The sequence below is a fragment of the Colobus angolensis genome, unplaced genomic scaffold (assembly GCF_000951035.1).
Source record: "Colobus angolensis palliatus isolate OR3802 unplaced genomic scaffold, Cang.pa_1.0 Scaffold229, whole genome shotgun sequence".
NCBI classification, from domain to species: Eukaryota; Metazoa; Chordata; class Mammalia; order Primates; family Cercopithecidae; genus Colobus; species Colobus angolensis.
Window position 1 is genome coordinate 4,402,569 of NW_012115477.1, and position 24,937 is coordinate 4,427,505.

General features: G+C 39.3%; 1 protein-coding gene across 1 annotated transcript in view; it reads left to right on the forward strand.

Moving 5' to 3' along the window:
• Positions 1-24,937, forward strand: part of DNAH11 (dynein, axonemal, heavy chain 11) — a 384,221-nt gene that overhangs the window by 249,929 nt on the left and 109,355 nt on the right. The window contains exons 58-61 of the mRNA XM_011944208.1: positions 4,175-4,288; positions 6,325-6,468; positions 7,100-7,282; positions 8,913-9,014. Coding sequence (XP_011799598.1) covers positions 4,175-4,288; positions 6,325-6,468; positions 7,100-7,282; positions 8,913-9,014 — 543 coding nt within the window. The remainder of the gene's footprint in view (positions 1-4,174; positions 4,289-6,324; positions 6,469-7,099; positions 7,283-8,912; positions 9,015-24,937) is intronic.

Below are 24,937 nucleotides of genomic sequence, written 5' to 3' on the forward strand. Positions count from 1 at the left end.
CCCGGCTAGTTTTTTGTATTTTTTAGTAGAGACGGGGTTTCACTGTGTAGCTCAGGATGGTCTCGATCTCCTGACCTCGTGATCCACCCGTCTCGGCCTCCCAAAGTGCTGGGATTACAGGCTTGAGCCACCGCGCCCGGCCGGGACATACTATTTTTTATGTTTAATCCATACCAAGACATAAAAATAATACTTCTAAGCATTTTCATTTTATCCATGGAGCTTAATTTAATTATAAATAACAAATATTAACATCTATTTTTTCACCAGGCACTATTGTAGACTATTAGGGATATTTCACAAGCAGGGTGCTCTTGTGTAGATTACATTGCAATGGAAAAGACTGACAGGAGACAAGTCACACACTGAGAAGCTGGATATTTCGAGATAGGTGCTCTGATGAAAATCAAGTAGAGAGACATGATGGTGGGAAGGAACTACTGTAAATTGGGTATTCATGGAAGAAAGTTCTTTCGTAATTAAACTAGGAAGCATCTAGAAATTCATCAACACTTGAGTCCAGGCTGTGGGCTCACATTTGTCATATGTTCAGCAATGTGCTAGACACTATGCTATGCCATACTAAAGGGGGTGAATATGGACTGTTTCTGGTCCTATGAAATTGGGGTCTCAAGTCTTCAAACATGAGCACTAATTTAAAAGTAATGCTGCACAGCTCACAAAGTACACAGCCACGTTTAATATGACTAAACAAATGTTGGGGTTAGAGAATGTCTTGCCGTGAACCTCAACAGCCCACGTGGAGAAGCAGGCTGAAATCATTGCTTCAAATCTATAAGGTAATCAAGGGCGATTTGAACCGCTGGCATTGCCAGCAATGACTTCAAGTCACACAAGCATCATCAAGCCTGTGAAAATTAGTTCTTCTTCCACCGTGGTTTGGCTTCTCAGCTCCAAATTCTAAAATGCTAAGAATTATCTGATTGCTTTCAAACTGTGTTCTCCCTTGAGTGGAGTGTAAACCTTCATAAGTAGAGGCACCTTCTAAATCGAAGCGCTAATATCATCTCTTCAAAAGTTGAGCATCAATCTTGATTTGGAATGGCTATCAGTTTTTGTATGTGTTTCTGTTCTGAATGTGGCTGGGCCTGGGTTTTAGAGGATCATAAGGAAATTCTTACAATCCAAAGGCAGATAAATGTACTGTGTCAGCTTGCCAAAGCTGCCATGGCAAAAATACCACATGGGGTCTTTTGGGAGATTGGGAGGCTTAAACAGTAGAAGTTTATTTTCTCCAAGTTCTGGAGGCTGGAAGTCCAAGATCAAAGTATTGGTAAGTTAGGTTTCTCCTTCTGTGACTTGCAGATGGCTGCCTTCTGCTGTGTCCTCACGTGATCTTTCTTGTGATTATTTCCATTGATGTCTCTTGTGTGTGTCTGAACTTCTTACCCCAGTCAGTTTGGATTAGGGCTCACCCTAATGACCTCACTTTAACCTGATCACCTTGTAAAGGCCCTGTCTCCAAATACAGTCACATTCTGGGTTTGGGTCTTCAACATATGAATTTTGGGGGGGACACAATTTAGCTCATAACAAGCAGTTATTGGGACTTTATTCTCTTTATCCTCTCCCTGTGTTCACCACTAAATCTTAAGAACTTCTGCAAGGGGCTGTTGATGAATGCAAGGCAGAGAATTTCTTGTCTGCCATGGATGAAACTGTCTCCAAATTCCTGCTTTAACTTACAGCAGTAAGGGGAAAGCACACTCTGTAGGCACTCTATGCAACTCTTCTCTTGTTTTATAGGTTGAGCATTGCTGACCAATACCTAGGAGCCATTGGGCAAAGGAAATTGTACACTGGCTTAACAGCTTACTGAGATATACAGAATTTTCACTCCTCTAGTATTGTTGCACCTTAGGGTGAGAGGTATTGAGAATGAGAAATAAGTTGACCAACCTGAGAATTTTCTTCATTTGTATGAGTGGGTTTTTATTTAATGTTCAAAATTGTTTTGTTTATAAAAATTACCCAAACGAAAAATACTCCATTAATAGTAAAGGAGTCAGAAATGAGTAGCAGCTACTAGGCTGATAGAAATAGCACTTGAGCCAGGCGTGGTGGCCCATGCCTGTAATCCCAGCACTTTGGGAGGCTGAAGCAGGTGGATAACTTGAGGTCAGGAGTTCAAGACCAGCCTGGCCAACAGGGTGAAACCCTTATAGTAAAAATATAAAAAATCAGCTGGGTGTAGTGGAGCGCACCTGTAATCCCAGCTACTTGGGAGGCTGAGGCAGGAGAATTACTTGAATCCAGGAGGTGGAGGTTGCAGTGAGCCAAGATCATGCCACTGCACTCCAACCTGGGTGACAGAGCGAAAATGTGTCTCAAAAACAAAAAAAAAAAAAGGAAAGAAAGAGCACTTAAAAGAAGTACTCTTTAAGGTTTTATCCAGTACTAAAAACCTGTGATCCTGAGTCCAATTTAAAATGATTTTTTAGGCCGGGCGCGGTGGCTCAAGCCTGTAATCCCAGCACTTTGGGAGGCCGAGACGGGCGGATCACGAGGTCAGGAGATCAAGACCATCCTGGCTAACACGGTGAAACCCCGTCTCTACTAAAAAATACAAAAAAAACTAGCCGGGCGAAGCGGCGGGCGCCTGTAGTCCCAGCTACTCGGGAGGCTGAGGCAGGAGAATGGCATAAACCCGGGAGGCGGAGCTTGCAGTGAGCTGAGATCCGGCCACTGAACTCCAGTGCGGGCGACAGAGCAAGACTCCGTCTCAAAAAAAAAAAAAAATGATTTTTGAATGATGCCACTATAAATGGTAACAAATAGCATTTATAGATTCACTGTATCCTTATGGTAATTAAATAAACCTGAGGTGATAACTCCTTTGCTCACATAAACTCGTTTATTTGTAGCAGTGTTCTGTAGCATACAGAAAATTTTCATAGTCCATTCGTGGCAGCTTTTGAGGGTTGTGGTTTTCCAGTAGTTCTCAGTAAGCATGCAGGGTTTTCTTATTTACATTAATGATAGCTGTGTGTGTATTAGCAGGAGGCCACATATCTACCCCGAACCAATTATCTTCATAAAAGTTACAGTACACAGCAAAATAATGGTTAATCAGGAGAAGCGTAATTACTGCTAATAAAGCTGTAGTAGACAACATAATTTGTTGTGAGCAGTGTTTAATTTTATGGTATAGTTAAACTTGTTCATTTCAAACACATCTGAAGAAATACACTTTTGTTCACACTTTATATTCCACAATCACCATCACCACAGGAACCATCTCCCTTGGTGGCTAGATCCTGGTGCCCAGTGCCACAGCTTTGAAATTCAAATTTCTACTGAGGACTAAAAATTCACTCTTCCTGGCCTTTCAGATTTTATAGATATCTTAAGGGGAGGAGGATAAGCCACCTCCCACCTCTGCCCTCACTTCTCATTTTGGTTTGGTTCAGGTTTACCAGCATGAGTTTCCCCTATGTTATATATCATGTCAGAAGGCTGATGCAGCACCCTCTGTGTCTTGGGAAGAGATGCCACTGGATCCACAAGAGGAAAGTGGGTATCAATGTTATTGTTCCAATACCGAAGGCAGATGTGGGCTCTTGCATCTGTGGTTTCTTACCATGTCCTTGGAGCAACCAGTAGTCTTCACTAAAATTTTATTTATAGTTAGGCATGCAATCCACAACCACAGAAGAGATTATATTGTAGACAGTTGATCAAAAGAGCTTCAAATCTGTTATTTAGTAATAGCCAACATGGCTTCTAAGCAAAAGTTAGCAAAAATTAGAGAATCCTAGCAAGAATATTTTGTGGTCTAGGTTACTAAGCTAACCCAGATGTTTGGTAATCCAGGACTCTCTGAAAAAGAAAACTGAAGAACAGAGGAATCACTTAATCTTGCTTTTACTATTAGTGGTACCTTATAATTAAATTAGTCAAAGCTTTTCTTGGAGCATTTTGAAACTTGAATCCATTTATATTGAGATTTGTTACTGTGTATTTTTTACATTTACAAAACTTTGTATACATACTATGTCTAAAGGAAAATTAGTCTATTTAACAAATTCCTCAGCTGTTCAAAGCATAGAGAAATGAATTATTTAGCAGTGCATCTGAGTCAACCTCCATTGCTTTTTAGAGATATCTGTGATAATAATTTGTATGGCTTTGTGTGCTTTTCGTCTCTAATTAGGTGACAGCCATTCAGACTGAAGTGTTCCAGAAACAGAGAGAATGCGAGGCTGACTTACTCAAGGCTGAGCCTGCACTGGTGGCTGCTACAGCTGCACTCAATACACTCAACAGGGTAAAGATGATTTATTGGTCCCTGAGTTTCCTCAGAGTAATATTTACAGCTTATTAGAGTTTGAATAACTGAGCTGAGAGCGTAGCCCATGCAGCGAAAAAGTATTTTAAAAGGAAAGAAACACCCATGAAATATTAAAGTTGAAACAAACCTTTGAGGTTGTCATTATAGTTCAACTTTTTTTTGCCATCCAGGACTCTGTGCTACAGCAACCCAATAAGCAGTCTCCTTTTGAATATTTCCAACAGCATGGGATTTATACTCTTATGAAAGGCAACTGGATTGTTGGTAACTGGATTTGACCCAAATCCAATTTTTCATATCATGTGTTGCTTTAAGAGACCCTCATGGAAAGAACAATGGGAGCAAAGATATGTAGGTTTGGTCCCCACCATTTCTTTGAGTTTGATGTTGTTGGTGAAACCTCCCTAAGCACTCAAATTCTTAGAAAGTAAGCTGTGTTCATCACAAGCATATTGTTGGGGAAAGTGAAATGGGGGCCAATGTTCTTTTAAGAGCCTGCAGCTAATCTCATCCTGGGGTCTTCTCCCAGTCCTCTGGGGAGAGCTCAGGAAATCACTGGGCCTGAGATTCTCAAGATTCCATTTCAAAAAGTAAAGAATCTAGATTTTCACTCTTCTTCATAGAAATACCGAATTCATTTTCTAAGTATTTTTTTGAAGAAAATAATTTTGACTGTGACTAAAGAGATACTTACATGGATATTTCTTACAGTATTTCTTACAGTCTTACATAAAACTGAAAAATTTTAAATGGAAACATACCATGATAGAATTCCAATTATTACACCTTCAAATACCCTTATGCCTTTAAAATAATATTGTTAAATGCTAATTAGCAATGTGACACATTAACCATGATATATTAAGTGAATAAAGCAGATTATAAAATAAGATATTTTATATGACTAATTGGTAAGAATATGTGCACAGAAAAAGATTGGCAAAAAGTAAGATTAATTGGTTATCTCTGAGTAATGGAATATTTATTTTCTTTATTGTGTTTCTCTAAATTTGCAAATTTTTCTCTCAATAATTACTTTTTACTCAGGCAAAATAGCACCACTTATAAAGCTGTGTATATTTATAAATTATAAAAGAATCTTGGTTAGTCAGCTCTCAATTATTAGCATATTTTAAGTATTTGTTTTTGTTCTTGCTTTCACTCTCTTTCCATTCTTTGTAATCATATACCAAATAAATAGGCAGCTTCTGATAAGGGAGCAGAATCAGGTTCAATATTTGATAAGGTTTTATAAGCAAGAGTGTATTACGTAGCACATAAAATATCATAGGAAATACCTGGTTGGTTTTGTTTTTTAAATCATGTGTTAAATATCATAAGCCTACATGAGCTGCTTATATGTGCTAGTTCCTGCCTCAAAGTATTTGCCCTGATACCATATAATTTATACTATTAATATCATCTGTTGGATTAATCAATGGTCTGACCTGAGGAAATAAAGGAGTAGAGAAGAAGGTTCAGCCTATCTTGGCCCTCTCCTAGTGGAAAGTCCCTGTAGTATAATGGAAGATATTTCTTGCTTGTACATGTAAGACAGAAAAACAAACCTAAGAGACACTGAATTAAGGAATTATGTGTCTGGGAGAGGTTTGGTTAAGATGCAAATCTATTACATAGTGGGATAGAACCTATAAATAATCTTACAACATACACACACACACACACACACACACACACACACACACACGTGTGTGTGTATCCTGGTCTCAGTGAGCAGAGCTCTGCAGGACTGATATATAGATCATTTTTCTTGGAGGCAAGAAAGGGCAGTGATGTCTCCAGAGTATCAGAGAAGTACCCAGCAAGAATTGAACCTCCTGGAGTTCCAAGGCGGAGTCCCCAGGTGGCAAAGAATTGCCAAATTGAGACTGGTTTGATAAGGAGAGTAGGCCACTGAAGACTAGCATGACAACTTACAGAGCTTCTCCAAACCTCCCCTAATCCTGTCTGTCTGTGTATGTGTGTGTGCGCACATGCGTGTTTTTCTTCAGGTCAACCTCAGTGAGCTGAAAGCCTTTCCCAACCCGCCCATTGCAGTTACCAATGTTACTGCAGCTGTGATGGTCCTTCTGGCTCCTCGGGGAAGAGTGCCCAAAGACCGAAGTTGGAAAGCTGCTAAAGTCTTCATGGGAAAGGTATCAGCGTAGCCTGGCAAGATGAAAACCCTGATAATTTCCATACTGTTTTCAGTACCATGGTTATGCTTAATAGCAAAAGATGTTCAGGTCGGAAGAAATCATCTTCACAGTTGCTGAATGTAATCTACTGTATATGTTCTCTAGACTTACAGTTTTTGTTTGCCAAGTTGGAGGTTAGCTTGGGGTTATGGCATACCTAAGTCAATGCCAGCAGCAGGTGGAAGGTTGCTAATTATTTGCAAAATTATGAAAGCAGTTAAGTGTAGGAGGGAGAAAATTACATGGATTTCTTAGGTTGGAAAAATGTTATAATGTACAGGAAGGTGAAGCACAGGGGCTTTTTGGTGTGTTTTTGCTTTTTCTTTTCTGCCTGCCTTTTCTTCAAAATGTGAATACCTCCTGTGCTGGGACTGAATATTTTACCCCGGGATAGAAGAGGTTTTAAAAGTGTCCATTGCTAATTCTAACTTCATACTATAAAGACTGAAAAAGTCGAACAGTAGGATAAATGCAGCTTGCCAATTTTGCTTTTGTAATGTGAGTCCTAAAAGCTGATTTTAACTTTTGATCTTGGAATTTTCTCTGCAGCCAAAATGGGTTCGTTGCAATAAATCTTTTTGCTTTGCAGGTTGATGATTTTTTGCAAGCATTAATTAACTACGACAAAGAGCACATTCCAGAGAACTGTCTAAAAGTGGTGAATGAACAGTATTTGAAAGACCCAGAGTTTAATCCAAACCTGATTCGAACCAAATCTTTTGCAGCAGCTGGCCTCTGTGCCTGGGTCATCAACATCATTAAATTCTATGAGGTATCAATCTTAATTTGAGTGTTTACAGATGTTATCCACAAAGGGCCACAAGCACATCAATTTCTAGGTCAGCAAAAAGAGTAAAATTTGTTATTTTTTTTTCTGAATATGGATATATAGTTCTAAGAATAAGATGAGCATGTTAAACAGTTATCTACAAGAGGTTATTTGAAATGTTAGAAACATCTTTTTTTTGGGTAGAGTGATTGGCTGCTTTATATTAAAGAGCAATAAGTAGATGAAAGCTTATGTATGAATTTTACTTATTTACATTTAAATATTTAATTCATGTTGACTTAAAACAACTGCAAATCTGAAGTCACCTCAAATTAAATGTAGCCCCTGCTCTCAAAGCAAATATTCAAACCATCTGTATTGTTGACATAGTGAGATAAGGAAATAACCATTTCTTTGCGTTAGTATTTTAATGACAGGTAAGTTTTGTGCCTATATGTGATCTAATCTAAAATTTGTACTTTTTGGCAGTATAGAGATAGATTATAATTTCATGCATTTATTTATCAAATATTTATTGCCAACCAACTGTATCCCAAGCACTTTGCAGGGTACTTGATCTAATAAGGGAACCACGCATGGCCCATGACTCTGAAGAACTCTCATCTTTGTCTTGAAGGGTTGTATGTTATATTCAAATATGGAATTAGAAAAACTCAATATAGTCAATTCAGTTCCCAAAGTAATTTTCATAAAGCCAGGCTATTTCCTTTATACTGTGGGGCCCACAAGAATAGGACTGTCTTGATCTCTCTCTTTAGTGGAAATCTTCATAAAGCAAGAGTTTAGACAGGTTGTGGCTGATGTACAGCCTCTCTCCATAATGAAATGTCTCAGCCCTGTCTTCTACTTGTACAGTAGGTGAAAAGACAAGCATAGAGCTTGACTGTGGCTGCATTCTGTCTTATTTTGCTGTAAAATAGGAAAGAAAATTTAATTGCCTTCCTGTCTCCCTACCAGCAGAAAAATTGATCCACCTGAATTCTCAGATGGTCCATTCAAACAACGTGTGCTTAAGGTGGTCGGGAACTTAAAAAAGAAAGTGACAATGTGGTTGATGTTGTGTGGATATCTCCCACTCTCCTTTCTGTGTTGAGAATTTTTCCACAGTTATTTTCTGCCTTAAAGGCTAGACATGATCTCAGCTTTGGCTACGGTTTCTGCAAGATGTAATTTCTAGTAATATGAAGAGTATCTTCACATTTTATGACAAATTGATTTTAGTATATTAATGGTGTTTGACTTACATCACATTTTATGCAAGTACTTGTAACTCTAAGGTCCAGATTAAATAAGTAAAATAATGATAGACCAGAGAGAATGTGGAAGGCTATGTGGATTGTGCTCTGCCTTTAGGTGGTACCATGTCTGAAAACTAACAGACTAGGTGTGGTGGCGTATACCTGTAATCCCAGCATTTTGGGAGACTGAGGTGGGAGGACCCCTTGAGCCCCAGAGTTTAAGACCAGTTTAAGCAACATGAGAAGACCCCATCTCAATAAAAAAAGAGAAATTGCTAGGTGAATTAGAGATTTTAATTGTAAAGCATCCATCCTATCTAGGATTGAATGATTACTTACCCTCTTTGTATCTTTATGAATTCATGAATTTTCAGGTCTACTGTGATGTGGAGCCAAAACGCCAAGCATTAGCCCAAGCAAACTTAGAATTGGCTGCAGCTACTGAAAAACTAGAGGCTATCAGAAAAAAGCTTGTGGTAAGTGCAAACTATGACATTGAAATGGTTCCCAAGAGGTGGTCCCTGCCTCCACCTTAGGATTCCACCCTCAGACAGCACCATATCTGAGCCCTATCAAGCAGAAAGGAATTTGATCTTCCATGAGTGTATTTCCTTATATAGCATTCAGTAGGTATTTCTTATCTGCTCTATGCTAGACACTGAACTGGGAAAGTGCAAATGTTCATAGTTTCTACAGCTAAGAAACATTTGCAGTCTGATAGCAGAAAGGGGAGGGCAGCACATAGTGATTCCAGGCAAGTCTTCTGGAGTCAGACTATCTGGCTTATATCTTGGCTCCACTGTTTAATGTTGCATCCTGTACAAGGTAGTTAACCTCTATGAGCCTCTGTTTTCTCATCTGCGAAATAGGTATTATAAGAATAAGCCTTTATTTTATTTTATTTTATTTTATTTTTTTGAGACGGAGTCTCGCTCTGTCTCCCAGGCTGGAGTGCAGTGGCACGATCTCGGCTTACTGCAAGCTCCGCCTCCTGGGTTCACGCCATTCTTCTGCCTCAGCCTCCTGAGTAGCTGGGACTACAGGCGTCTGCCACCGCGCCCGGCTAATTTTTTGTATTTTTAGTAGAGACCGGGTTTCACCGTGGTCTCAATCTCCTGACCTTGTGATCCGCCCGCCTTGGCCTCCCAAAGTGCTGGGATTACAGGCGTGAGCCACCGCGCCCGGCCAATAATAAGCCTTTCTTTTCTTTTTCTTTTCTTTTCTTTCTTTCCTTTTCTTTTCTTTTTCTCTTTCTCTCTTACCTTCCTTCCTTTTTTTTTCTTTCTTTCTTTTCTTTTCCCCTCCCTTCCTTCTTTTTAAGTTCCAGGGTGGATGTGCAGATTTGTTATGCAGGTAAATATGTGCCATGGTGGTTTGCTGCACCTATCAACCCATCACCTGGGTATTAAACCTATCATGCATTAGCTATTTTTCCGGAGTAGCATCCATTTCTTAGATAGAACTGTGGGAATTAAATAAGAGCAATTCATATTAAGAATTTACCATGGTACTTAGCACATAGTAAGAGCTTCGAAAATGTTTTTGGCCGGGCGCAGTGGCTCATGCCTGTAATCCCAGCACTTTGGGAGGCCGAGGCGGGTGGATCACGAGGTCAGGAGATCGAGACCATCCTGGTTAACATGGTGAAACCCCGTCTCTACTTAAAGTACAAAAAAAAAAAAAAAAAATTAGCCGGACATGTGGGCATGGTGGTGGGCACCTGCAGTCCCAGCTACTCCGGAGGCTGAGGCAGGAGAATGGCATGAACCTGGGAGGCGGAGCATGCAGTGAGCCGAGGTCGCTCTACTGCACTGCAGCCTGAGTGAGACTCCATCTCAAAAAAAGAAAAGAAAATATTTTCAATGAATATTGTATGTACTACTAAATACCACTACTGTTTTTACAAATATGTAAACCAGTCATCCTAGTCTAGCATTATCTATATATGTGTCTGTATGCAGAACACACCAAAAAGTACTGAGCCCAAAGAAATTAGAGGAAGTTGCTTAGTGAAGGTGGGTTGACATGGGCTTTAGATGTTGCTTAGGAACCACCAGGATAACTAGGATGGGAAAGGTTTTCCTGACAGAAAGCAAGGAAAAGAGGGAAGGAGCAGTTGGGACACTTGAAGAGTCCAGCAGGCCTGCAATGAAGGTTTTGGAGAGTAGCAGGGAATCATGAAAAATGAACTTGCAAAGGTGAGCATAGGCTTTCTTTGCCTTTCATGCTACAGAATTTAAATTTTATCTGATTGGTGACACTGAGCCTTTGAAAGATTTTAACAAGTTAATGATACAACCGAAGTGCATCGATGATGGAAGAAGAAAAGAACCTAGAGGCAGGCAGACAAGTGAGAAAGCCACTGCTATGGATCCTGTTAGGACCTCAGCTCAGGCAGGAGCAGTCATGATGGAGGGAGGGAGACACGCTCAAGCCTGGCTGATGGGATACAGAGAGATGGGAGGAATACAGGAGCAGGATGAGGAGCGTGAGGTACCTGGCAGGGCAGCATGGAGGACAGCCAGCAGAGCGATGAGGCGGCACAACCCTGGCAGCTTACAGAAACCCCTGGAGCTTCAGTTTCTCATCTGTCAAGTAGTGGTAACAGAAACTACCTCTCAAGGTGGCCATGTGTGATTTGGGACTACCCAGCATCTAGTCTGCCAACTTTGAGTGAAAACAGCTTGATTTTCTTTAGGGAAGAATCTCTCCACATTGGATGCACTCAGGTGAGGCTTTTAGCAGGAATGACCTTGCCTTTTCAAGCTAAGGACTCAATATATGATCCAACCTTGCCCAACTTGATCCCCCCATCTCTAGGGTTTGAGTCGTGAGCAAAAGGAATAAAAGACTGAAAACAGAGTCCATAACATTGCAGAGATAATGTCCTGATGAGACTTGTAAACAGCTTCTGCTCCCAAGACTCTCTGGAACACCTTGGTGCCTATATGTGGTTCTCAGCCTTTCTTTCCCTCCTAAGAGCTCCCCCATCTACTTCTGGCAAGCTCCCTTCAGCTTAAATTAGCTAGAAGTGGTTTCCATCATTCCCACCTATGATTCCTGATGCGTTAAGATACTATTTAGTGTGCAGCACAGAGTAGACACTTCATAAATCTTAGTTCCCACCCTATTCTTATAGAAAAATCCATATGTAAGTGTGCAGCAGTCATGACTGGAGTTTGAGAGAAAAGCCTGGGTCAGGAGTATGTATTTGGGAATAGTTGGTGTATTCGTCTGTTCTTGCATTGCTATAAAGAAATACCTGAGACTGGGTAACTTTTAAAGAAAGGGGTTTAATTGGCCCGTGATTCTATAGGCTGTACAGAAAGCATCACAGTTCCTGCTTTGGGCGGGGCTTCAGGAAACTTTCAACCATGGCAGAAAGCAAAGGGGGATCAGGCATCTTACATGGCAGAAGCAGGAGTGAGAGATGGGGAGGGGCTGCTTTAAATGACTTTTAAATGACTAAATCTCACAAGAACTCACTCACTGTCATGAGGACAGTACCAAGAGGATGGTACTAAACCATTCATGGGGTGCTAAGCATCCTCATGATCCGATTGCCTCCCACCAGGCCCCACTACCAACAGAAAGGATTACAATTCGACTTGGGATTTGATGGGGACACAGATTCAAACCATACTAGTTGGTGTAAAGATCATGTGTGTAGAAATATTGCCCAATAAAAATGTGAAGATTAAGAAGCAATGGGAACTTAGGGTAGACCTCAGGGAGGATGCTTCTAACTCAAAGTAAATCCTGCCATTGGTCCCTGAGGAAGTAAACTCGGCAGCCACTGCAGTCTAGAATATGGTGCCCAGAGTGGCCAGGCAGCGAAGCCGGGCTTCCTGTAGAATGGGGTTTGAATTTGACCTGCTTATGGCTGGGGCCACTCCTTGGCAACTTGGCAATAAAAATAAGGTGAAGGACATTTTCTAACAGCACCTCCAAGATTTCAGGGCAAGTTATCAAAAGCAGAGGAATAAGATGAACTTGTCAGAGCAGAGCCCAAGGCATTGACTGATTTCTCAAATATACCAGAAAGGGCTTAAATTGTCACTCTCATTTTGACCTTCAGTAATTACAATGCATCCTTTTATGACATTATTTTAATAAGATGGTTAACAGTCCCAAAAGCTCTCTCCTTACAACATGGATAGTTTCAGCCCCTCCCATAATAATGCACTCCCTCTTATCTTTTAAGGCTCCTGTTTCTAATAGGCCCTCCTGACCACCACTCCCTGGCCAGGTGACCTGACCATCCCCTCCTCTCTCTCCAGGCAGGGCATATTCCTACTGTAGCATGAAGCATACTGTTCAATAAATACCTGGTGACTGGTAAAAGAAAAGTGGGCAACCACAACTGCTGGTTTAGACAAGTTTATGATAAACATATTAATTTTATAGCAATTATCTTTGTTCATTAGTCAAAATTCTCCCTTTCAACTTAACTAAATCCTTTAGAAAATGTTATCTATTCTTAATAGTTTCATATCAATATTAGAAGTAATTAAATGTTTATAGGAAAAATATGAGGATACTTAAGACAACCATAGAGTTAACCACAGTTAATACTTTCTGTGTTTCATATCAATATTAGAATTAAATGTTTATAGGAAAAATATGAGGATACTTAAGACAACCATAGAGTTAACCACAGTTAATACTTTCTGTGGTTGCAGAACTAGTAATCCTTTGGATGTAGCCTGCAACTGGCTGAAAAGAATTATTCATACCAATTATTTTCAGAGATCTACAATTTAAACAGAAGTTTACATATTAATAAGCCTCAGAACTAACTTTTTAAATACGGAGAAAAGGAGCACAAAGTAATAATCAGAATAGCTTTATGAAGAGTGGGTCACCTTGGTCCCCCTACCAAGAGTGGATTTGGTATGAACATGACAAAACCTCTGGCTGTAGTTCCCACCAAGGTTTAAGTCTCTACCAAGGCCATGTGGCTGGTTATGCTAAGGACAAGGTACCTTTGAATAGTTTCTGCCTGTTGGGATGCAGTCAGATAAAGGTTTGAGCACATGTGAAGGTATAATTTTTGCTAGCTTTGCCTTCATTTGCTCCAGCCTCTTGTTTCTCCTCCTCCATGAACTTTCCCTCCTGCTGATCTTATGCCTCCTATTGCCTTCTTGCCTCACAAAGTCAGGATATGCCTGATTTCAACATCTATGTTGCAATGGAAATTCATTCAGACCAGTGGGCTGATCTCTATGTATTTGTTCTTTTGAGGCTTTGTTTCTAAATTCAGACCAAAAGAAGGCTTCATATTGAAGTGAAAAAAAAATTGCTAAGCTGGATGGAACAAAGACCATCATGTCTTGCAAACATACAGGGCCTAAGGCTTACTCTAAATAAAATTCAAATTCAGTCTCTTTAGGGCAGTGTTTCGCAAAGTGTGTTCCCTGACCAGCAGTGTCAATGTCACCTGGAAACTTATTAGACATACTGATTCTCAGATCTAATCCCTGACCTGCTGAATCAGAAACTCTGGTGGTGAAGCCCAGGAGCCTTGGTTTTAACAAGCACTTTGAGTGGTTCTGATGAATGTTCAAGTTTGAGAACCACTGGTTTAGGGTTTCTGGTGCACTCGAATCCTTGGGCCAAGTCCCTCCTTCCTCACTCTATTTACTTCTAGAACCTGAGAGGCCAGAGTCTGTGAAGAACTGTGAAGGCACCAACATTTTACCCTACTTGCAAACTAACAAGTTAGTCTGCCACAGTTTCATGGATGATGGAAGAAGACATGAGACTCGTAAGTCAGAGACCAAAGGATTTCATTACTCACAGCACAGCAAGGAGACTGAGCTTCATGTTCATATCAGTTCCGCTTACCTCCTAAGTCCTGTGGGAATGATGCAGAGAAGATAGGTGGATGCTACATACACAGTGGGTTTATGTCATGGATGAGAAATCCCAAGCTTAGGAAACCCCAGGATAAAGAGAACCACAGGCAAACCTCCTGAACCTTTGCCCCAGATGGAAACATTATCTTTGGTATTGTGGTTAGGTAGCAAAGCTGTCTCCTACTTCCAGGAAAACAACATCTCTGTCTTTCAAGCCCGTGATCTATCCAAATATGGTTAGATTATCCAGAACAAGATCTGCCATTTCTTCTTCACAAGAGGCACAGAAACAAAGGAAACTGTGGTCTCCCAACACCCAGCTCCTTTTCCCAACTTTATGAAGGGAACTGATATGAGTCATTTTATACGTTAGCTCTGTGTGTATTTAGGTCATTCTGTTTCAATCTTGAAGGGCTGTGCATCTCAGTGTGGAGCTAGGAGGTATTTCCTGTGAAGCAACAGAGTCACTAATGTCACTTTCTATAGAGACTTACACAGCTCCCAAATATCCTATTCTGTTTCCAGTGCCCAAATAAGAAACATAGGCAAAACCTCTATTCTTCCTCAAACTGGAGAGCTACTCACCAAAGTCTGGTAAATTTAACTCCCAAACTAGAGGTCATCGATATTAGTGTGCAGAAAAAGACACCCAAGGAGCTTGTAAAATACAGTTTTCTAGACGCCACACAAGTACAGACTCTGATTCTGAAGTTTTCAACTGGGGGCTCCAGAATCTGAATTTTAATTAAGAATTCCAGAAGATCCCAATGCTAGTAGGTCAGGAGATTTCACTCTAAGAAATCACTGTTAAGGCTGTCTTATGTATCTATCTCAATCTCTTTGGCCCTACCATCTTCTGATTTACAGTGAATTGGATTCATGTTAATTTGGATTGCTAAAATAACCACCTCACTGATTTCCCTAGTGCCAGTCTCTTGTCCTTTCAAATGAACTTTTATACAGTACAAATTCAACCCTATCACTTGGATATAAAAAACATATTTCATTCAGCCAGTACCATCCTCTTGGTAAAAGTGTTATTGAACCAGGCATGTTTTGCCCATCACACAGCTTGCCAATCACTGAGACAATGAGTTTTGCACCAGAGAAAGGGTTTATCCACAAGGCAGCAAAGTGAGGAAATGGGAGAACAAGTTGCACATCTACTTCCTTGAATACGGGTTTTAGGGATATTTATGGGATAAAGAAGCAGGATGGTCTATGATGGGAAGGTGATTGGAGGTAAGGAAAAGTGAGGTAATTGGCAGTCTTCACAAGCGTAGTCAGAATTTATGGCTCTTCATGGACACAAGTTCAGAACATGGCAGTGTTAGCATGATCTGAGGGTGGAGTTTTGGGCCCAGTGATGTCAAAAGGTCACCCATCAGATACTCATGCAAGCCCAGTTGAATGATAGGGGGGCTCAGCCAGTTTGAACTGGGCAAGAGTGGACTCCAGGTTCCTGAAAAACAATCATTAGTGTGGTGACCTATACATCAGAGATGTTATCTATAAGGAAGCTAGTGGGAATTTAGATATATATTATTCAGCCATGTGACTTTTAGCTATATAGGGTTTTTTAGTCAACAAAAAGCAAGTGATTAAAAACAAGTGAGGCAAGTAAAGTTTGGTGAACCTAATCAGGTTAGACCATGGTTTCAAAATCCTATCTCATTTAGTATGTTGTCATCGTCGTCGTCGTCGTCATCATCATCATCATCAGAGCTAACACTTAAAGGACTCCTGCTCTGTGCCAGATGCAGATCTAAGCATACAGTGATTTAATAGAGTCATCTTCAAAAACCTTAAGAAGGAACTGTTTTCAGCTCCAGTTTATAGATGAACATCACAAGGAGGAAGATAGAGCTGGAACTGGAGCAAGGGCAGTCGGCCATGATGGGTGACTGTTACTCTATACCAGATAACCAAATTTCTTCTGTAAATCGTAACTATATTAGGCTTTGTAGGCCAGGAGTCAGTGTTCTTAACTCTTTTTTAAAAACTTTATTTAGCTAGCTAATTTGTGAGCTAGCTTGGACATATTCTGCTACCTTTTTAAATTGATGCATTATGTATATATTTTGGGGTACATGATATTTTGATATATGCATACAGTCTGTAATGATCAAATCAGGGCAATTGGGACATTGATCACCACAAACATTTATCCTTCTTTATTTTGGGAGCATTCTAATTCCTCTCCTCCTGCTGTTGTCAACTATACAACAAATTATTCTTAACTATAGTCCCCTTACTCTGTTATCAAATACTAGATCTAATTTTTTCTAACTATGTACCCATTAATCAACCTCTTTTTATCCCCCACCTCCTCCTACACTTACGAGGCTCTGATAACCATCAGTCAGCTCTCTACCTCCATGAGATCACTTTTTTAGCTCCCACATATGAGTGAGAACATACAGTATTTATCATTCTGTGCCTGGCTTATTTCACTTTGCATAATGACCTCCAATTCTATCTGTGTTTGCAAATGACAGGATTTCATTTTTTAATGGCTAAATAATATTCCATTTTGTCAGTATACAACATTTTCTTATCCATCCATTGAGGGGCATTTAGGTTCATTCCACATCTTGGATATTATGAACAGTGTTACAATAAACATAGAAGCACAGGTACCTTTTTAATATGATGATTTCCTTTCTTTTACATATTCTTTCTGCACATGCTCACTGGCATCCATTATTTTTTGTGTTTTTGATAAGAGTTATTTTAACTGGGGTAAAATGATATCTCATTGTGATTTTGATTTGCATTTCCCTGATTATTAGTAATGTTCAGCATTTTTTATATACCTGTTGGCCTTTTTGGTATCTTCTTTTGAAAAATATCTCTTCAGATCTTTTGCCCATTTTTAAATCAGGTTATTTGTTGTTTTACTGTTCAGTTGTTTGAATTCCTTATATATTCCAGATATTAGCCCCATGTCAGATACATACTTTGCAAATACTTTTGCCTACTCTGTGGGTTGTCTCTTCACTTTGATTACTTCCTTTGCTATGTGATCTTAATATGATCCCATTTGTCTCTTTCTACTTTTGCTGCCTATGCTTTTGAGGTCTTACAGTGGAAATTTTTGCACAGACCAATGTCCTGAGGCATTTCCCTAATGTTTTCTTCTAGTAGTTTTACAGTTTTAAGTCTTGGATTTAAGACTTTAATCCATTTTTATTTGATTTTTGTGTATGGTGAGAGATAGGGGTCTAGTCTCACTTTCTGTATGTGGTTATCTAATTTTCTCTCTACCATATATTGAGGAGACTGTCCTTTTCTCAGTGTATGTTCTTTGTGCCTTTAGCAAAAATGAATTGGCTGTAAATGTGTGGATTTATTTCTGGGTTCTCCATCCTGCTGCATTGGTCTATGTGTCTGTTTTGTGCCAGTACCATGCTGGTTTGGTTATTATGGCTTTATAGTATACTTTGAAATCATAGAGTGTGAGTCTTCCAGCTTCATTCTTTTTGCTCAAGGTTGCTGAGTCTTCTGTGGTTCTGTATGAATTTTAGGGTGGTGGTCCTATTTCTGTGAACAATGCCATTGGTATTTTGATAGGGATTGTGTTGACTCTTTAGATTGCTTTGGGTAGTATGGACATTTTAACTGTATTCTTCTAACCTATAAGCATAGGATACTTTTCCATTTTTGTGTCTCCTCTTCAATTTCTTTTATCAAAATTTTGTAGTTTTTCCTGTAGAGATATTTTATTTCTTTGGTCGAATTTATTACTAGGTATTTTATATTTTTTGTAGCTGTTTTAAATGGGATTGTTTTCTTGATTTCTTTTTGAGACTGTTCATTATTGGTGTGTAGAAATGTCAATGTATGTTGATTTTGTATCCTTCAACTTTACTAACAGTTTTTTTTGTAAATTATTTAGGTTTTTCTTGGAATAAGATCAGGTCATCTGTAAACAAGACTAATTTGACTTCTTCCTTTCCAATGTAGATGTCCTTTGTTTCATTCTCTTGCCTAAGTGCTCTGGCTAGAACTTCCAGTACTATGTTGAATAAAAGTGGTGAAAATGTCCTGTGTTATTTCACGTCTTAGAGAAAAGGAATTCCATTTTTCTGCATTAAGTGTGACGTTAGCTGTGACTTTGTCATATATGATCTTTTTTGTGTTGATGTATGTGCCTTCCATACCCAGTTTGTTGAGCATTTTTATCATAAAGGGATACTGAATTTTGTTGAGTGTTTTTTTAGCATCTATTAAAATGATCATACAGCTTTTGTTCTTTATTCTCTTAATAAGATGTATTACATTTACTCATTTGCGTATGGACTGTTCTTGTATCCCTGGGTTGAATCCCACGTGGTCATGTTGAATAATCTTTTCAATGGGTGTTGTATTCAGTTTGCTAGTATTTTGTTGAGAATTTTTGCATCTGTCTTCATCTGAGATACTGACTGTAGTTTTTTGTTGTGTTCTTGTCTAGTTTTGGTGTTAGGTAATGCTGGTCTCATCAAATGAGTGTGGAAGTGTTCCCTCTTCAATTTCTTGAAAAAGTTTGAGTAGAATTGGTATTATTCAATTGTTTGGTAGAATTCAACAGTAAAGCCATTAGGTCCTCGGGTTTTCTTGATGGACACGTTTTATTATTGCTTCAGTCTCATTACTCAATACTGGTTTGTTCAGATTTTCTATTTCTTCATGGTTCAATCGTGGTAGATTGTATATGTGCAGGAATTTATTTATTTCTTATAGGTTTTCCAATATGTTGGCATGTACATGTTAATAATAGTTTCTAATGATTCTTCATATTTCTGTGGTATCAGTTGTTATATATTCATTTTCATTTATTATTTTATTTGAGTCTTCTCTCCTTTTTTTCTTTATAGGTTAGTTGGTTTTGTTTATCTTTTCAAAAAATGAACTTTTCATTTCATTGATATTTTGTATTTTTTAATCTCAGTCATTTACTATGCTCTGATTTTTCTTATTTCTTTCCTTCTAAAAATTTTGGGTTTGATTTGTTCTTGCTATTTTAGTTCCTTGAGGTGTATCATTAAGTTTGTTATTTTAATGTTTTAATTTTTCTATATAGGCATTTGATGTATTGCTGTAAACTTCTCTCTTAGTATTGCTTTTGCTGTATTCCATAGACTGAATATGTTGGGTTTCCATATTAATTTGTCTCAAAAAATTTTTGAATTTCCTTCTTAATGTTATTGACCCACCGAGTAGGAGCATGTTTAACTTTCCTGTGTTCATATAGTTGCCAAAGTTCCTCTTGTTATTGATTTCTAGTTTTATTCCATTGTGATCAGAAAAGGTACTTGATATGATTTTTACTTTTTTGAATTTGTTGAGACTTGTTTTGTGGGCTAATATGTGGTCAGTTCTGGAGAATGTTCCATGTGCTGATGAAAAGAATTTGTCAGGCCGCGCAGTGGCTCACGCCTATAATCCCAGCACTTTGGGAGGCTGAGGTGGGCGGATCACATGGTCAGGAGATAGAGACCATCCTGGCCAACGTGGTGAAACCCCATCTCTACTAAAAATACAAAAATTAGCTAGGCGTGGTGGCACATGCTTGTAGTCCCAGCTACTCAGGAGGCTGAGGCAGGAGAATTGCTTGAAGCCAGGAAGCAGAGGCTGCAGTGAGCCGAGATCGTGCCATTGCACACCAGCCTGGGTGACAGAGTGAGACTCTGTCTCAAAAAAAGAAAAGAATTTGTATTCTGCAGCTGTTCAATGAAATGTTCTATAAATGTCATTTAGACATATGTGGTCTAGTGTTTAGTTTATCATTAATGTTTCTTTGTTGATTTCATGTCTGGATGATCTGTCTGTTAGTGAGGGTGGGGTGTCGAAGTCCCCTACTATTACTGTATTTCAGTCTATCTCTCCACTTAGATCTGTTCATGTTTACTATATATACTTCTTTCTTTGAACAAGCTTTCTGCATCTTGCTCTTTTCAAACTCCCTCTTGAACTCCAGTGACTGTTAGATGTGCTCTTTTGAGGTCATTCTCTGTAGACATTTGTTCATTTCATCATTTTTCCTTTTTTCACCTCTACATATTTTCATATAGCCTGTCTTTGAAATTACTGATTCTTTCTTCTGCTTTACTCATTCTGCTCTTTAAAGCCTCAAATTCATTTTTCACTTCAGCAAATGTATTTCTCAGTTCCAGGATTTCTGTTTGATTTTTTAAAAATTATTTCAATCTCTTAAACTTCTGATAAATTTATGAATTGCTTTTTTGTATTATCTTGGAGTTGGCTGAGTTTTCTTAAACTACTATTTTGAATTATTGATCTGAGAGCTCCCATATCATCATCCCATTAGAGTTGGTCATTCACTCCTTGCTTTGTTTGGAGAGGTCATGGCTCCCTGTTTGCTGCTGTTTGTTGTGGACATACATCTATGGCTTTACACCGAAGGATCAGTTATTTATGCCAGTCTTTGCTGACTGGCTTATTTTGGTCTTTCTAGAGTATGTTTGCTTAGAGGTTATTTGTATTTGCCTGTTGAGTTCCTTAATTCTAGATCACTGCTTCCTTTTCAGCACTATATGGAACATTAAGCCCAGGTTTGCCTGGACTCTTAGAAATGCTCGAAGTACTGACCATCCTAAATTGAGGGTAAGGGGCCCCCCAAAAATACTCTGACTTTGTGGAAAAGCTAGCTAGGGGCTTTGTGCCCAGAAGACCCATGGAGTGTGCCTCGTACAGTGTGGTGCTGTTGAAAAGCTACTCTGATTTGGCATCTCCTTTGGCTGAGATAAAGAGCACAGTTTCATGGGTTGCAGTTGCTAGTCTCACCTTCCCTCTTTATCACTAGATGCTTGCAGGGATTTTTGTCTCTATAGACACTTGGAATACTTCCCACGGGTTGAGGTAAAAAGCAGTTTTCCTGCAAGGGAATGTAAGGTGACTGAGTGGGGAAAATGACTGCCCACCTCAGTCTCACTTTCTCCAGTGTAGAAACCATGAGTCTGGGGGGCATTTTCTACGTGCAGTGCCTGAGTAAATTTGGGTAGGGGCATTGCAAATAGAGACATTCTTTCTTCTGCTGCTTAGAGTTTTTTACTTCTCTGTGGCTCTGGGTAATGTCTCAGCCTCAGATTTGAGTTCTGGGATGTTGCTGGTGATAGTCTTAGCACTGGATATTTGTTTTGGGTTTTCTGTAGGTGAGAGTGAAGCCAGATTACTTCGACTCTGCCATTTTGGTGATATCCCTCTGTGTTCTCAAATCTTTGCACAACTATTCTGAGGTAAAGGTTAATATTTTTTACATTTAACGTTTAAAAATGTAAAATCCATTCTTTACTCATAGGCCACATGAAACCAGATGGCTGCTAGATTTGGTTGTGTGGGTCCTGGTACCTAGTACCTAGTGGGTACTGACCTTTGCTGTGTGCTAACACTGAAAGCTATTTGGGATCTGGTACTTTATCATCTGCTAATTCTCGCTGTTCTCCTAGATCAAGCTTGGACTTTAGTGGAACTCCTTGGAGAAAATACTTGATCAGGTTCCCCATTATTCCACACACCCTACACATCCGTTGTACACTTCATCCTAACATGTGAACTTTCATTTCCTTTGTCTTCTACACTGTGAGCTCCTTAAAGTCTTCTAACTTTTTATGCCTAGCACCTGACACATGAGAGGAACTCAAAAACTATTAGTTAAATTGACAAACAGAACCATATTTTATATTTCAACTAAAAGGTTTATTCTAGTTGAAGGACTCACTTTCCTTTTAACAGTCAACAAACATTTTGTAACACTGGACTAGGCACTGGAGTCTGGGGGACACAGAAGGCTCAGTCCCTGCTCTGAAAAATCTTACAGATTTACTAAATGCTGTTTAATTTGCCAAGTGCTGCCAAGGGAGGTTGCACTGGCTGCCACTGGATCGCAAAGAATGGCACTGGTCAGTTCTGCAGGTGAGGATGTGGTTGGGTGCTCAGGAAAGGTTTGGAGAAGCAGTTTCCTCTTGAATCAAGTCTTAAAAGATGAATAGGTTTTCACCCAGAAGATAGGGAAAGAGTATTTCAAGGAAGAGGGTCTTGTGTCTTATGGACAATAAGTACCTCAACATGGCTGAAGAGTAGAGTATAAATGTCACTGTGTGGGGTCACTTGTGGTGAAAAGTGAGGCAGGGACATGGTCACACAGGAAATTGCAAGGGGTTGGTTAAGAAGTAAGTGTTTGTCCTGTGGGCCAGAATATACTAAGCTCCCTAATAATGAAGACTCTTAATGCCAAAAAAAAGTCCCAGACAGTCATGAATAGTAGTTATATTTTCTTTTAACCATGTTACAGACAATAACTAAGGCAAACGTAGATTCAGTATACTGCCGCTGTCAGACAGGGAGCGCAATTGAAGAACCGCAGTTGGGGGCAGGAGGGATAAACTGATCACATTTACCTTTTGGAAAGATAACTCTGGGCCAGCAAACAAAGGGGAAGAGACTGAAGGCAGAATGAACATGGGTGAGGGAAGCAGAATGAAAACAAAGTCAAAGAGAGAAACTTGGGTTACAAACAGTTTATAAAATGGATACAGAATGATGATATCTGAAAGAGCAAGAAGAAGAGATGGTTAGGAAGGTGAATGAGGAGCCAGGAGAGATTGTTGTCATGGGGGCCAAGGGAGGGAAGGGAACCATCACCTGGAACAAACAGTAAAGAGGGCAGATACCACAGTGCATCTGAGCACAGGCTGTGGAGCCAAACATCACGTGTCACATCTTAGCCCAGTACTTCCCATCTGTGTGAGCTTGAGTAACTTTTTTGCCTTATTGACTCTCTAATTTCCCCACCTATAAAATGAAAAAAATCTCTCTGAGACTTACCGAACTGATCAAATGCATTAACACATGGAAAATACTTAGAATAGTGCTGGGTGCTTGCTAGAGGATCAGTAACTGTTAGTTGTTATTGTTTGTTTGTTTGTTTGTTTTTCAAACAATCATTAGTAACTTGAGAGAATGAAGCTTGTTTATCAGATTCATAGGTGGTTTGTATCACATATGTTTCAGTAAAATGGTAGGGAAAAACAAAGAAAAAAGTGATAGGAATAACAGTCAGATTAAAATAGATGAAGGAGAGAACAGGTGGTGAGAAAAGAAAAACAGCAAGAATAGAGTTTTCTATAGAGAAAAATTTTTTGAAAACGAGGAGAAAGGTACAAGCAATATTAAGACCCATCAGAAAATATTCTGGAAACCTAATCATATTTATTTTAAAGTAAAATCATCTTGATGATTATATATTTGCTTTGAACTTTTTTTTTTTTTTCCTTTTGAGACGGAGTTTCGTTCTTGTTGCCTAGGCTGGAGTGCAGTGGTGCATTCTCAGCTCATTACAACCTCCACCTCCCAGGTTCAAACATTTGCCATTAAGTTATGTTTTCATTCAATGAAAAAATGAACCAGAGTGAATTTGTATCCCATTTGAAATAAACTCCAGTGATATTTGCAGACCAAGCTAACTTCACATGTGCTTGCTGAATGTGCTGTGCCATATTTTACATGCATTAACACACATTTGATTCCATAGCACACCTACCTATGAAGTAGATATTAGTAGCAGTAGTCCCATTTTACAAATGAGAAAATATAAAGCTCACATAAAGTGAACAATGAGCCCACACCACCAGGACCAGTAAGAGGTAGAGGAACTAAAACCAAGACATACATACATACATTCATTCATTCACTCATTCATTCATTCATTTGAGACAGTCTCATTCCATCATCCAGGTTGTAGTGCAGTGGCACGATCTCAGCTCACTACAACCTTGACCCCTAGGTTCAAGCAATTCTTGTGCCTCAGCCTCCTGGGTAGCTGGACTGCAGGCATGCGCCCCCACACCAGGCTACGTTTTTGTATTTTTAGTACAGGTGGAGTCTCACCCTGCTGGCCAAGCTGATCTTGAAGTCCTGACCTCAGGTGTTCCACCCACTTCAGCCTCCCAAAAAGTGCTAGGATTATAGGTGTGAGCCACCGTATCTGGCAGAACCAAGACATTTTTAAACTCAAAGCTGGATACTGTTAACTATACAGTATACCATGTGTGATCTGACTGGGAAGCCTGGACGTATTTGCTCTGTCTCTTCACAACTGGACCTTCTCAAACATCTGTTTTGTTAAATGCCTTCCATTAAATTGGTCCAGGACTCAGAAGGTTTGGGTTCATAGCCTTGTTTTTTTTTCACTCACTAGCTAGTGAAACTATAGCAAATCACTCAGCTGATTTTTGTCTCAGTTTCCTCTCCTGCAAGTTATATAAGGCATTGTCTGCTTTATTCACCTTCATTCTCCAGCAAGCATAGAGCAGAGCTTTTCAGCGGCTGTATGACATGCAGCACCTCAACAGATTGAACGCAATAGCAGGTATAAGAATCTGACAGTCTTCTGTTAAATAAGACATTAAAATTAGGTTCACAAAAATCTAAATTCCATTTTTCATTAATTTTGTTTGGGTAATATTGTTATTTTTAATAAAATTATGCTAATATATGGTGACTTTATTCATATTCTTAAATTAATTTTTTTTTTTTTT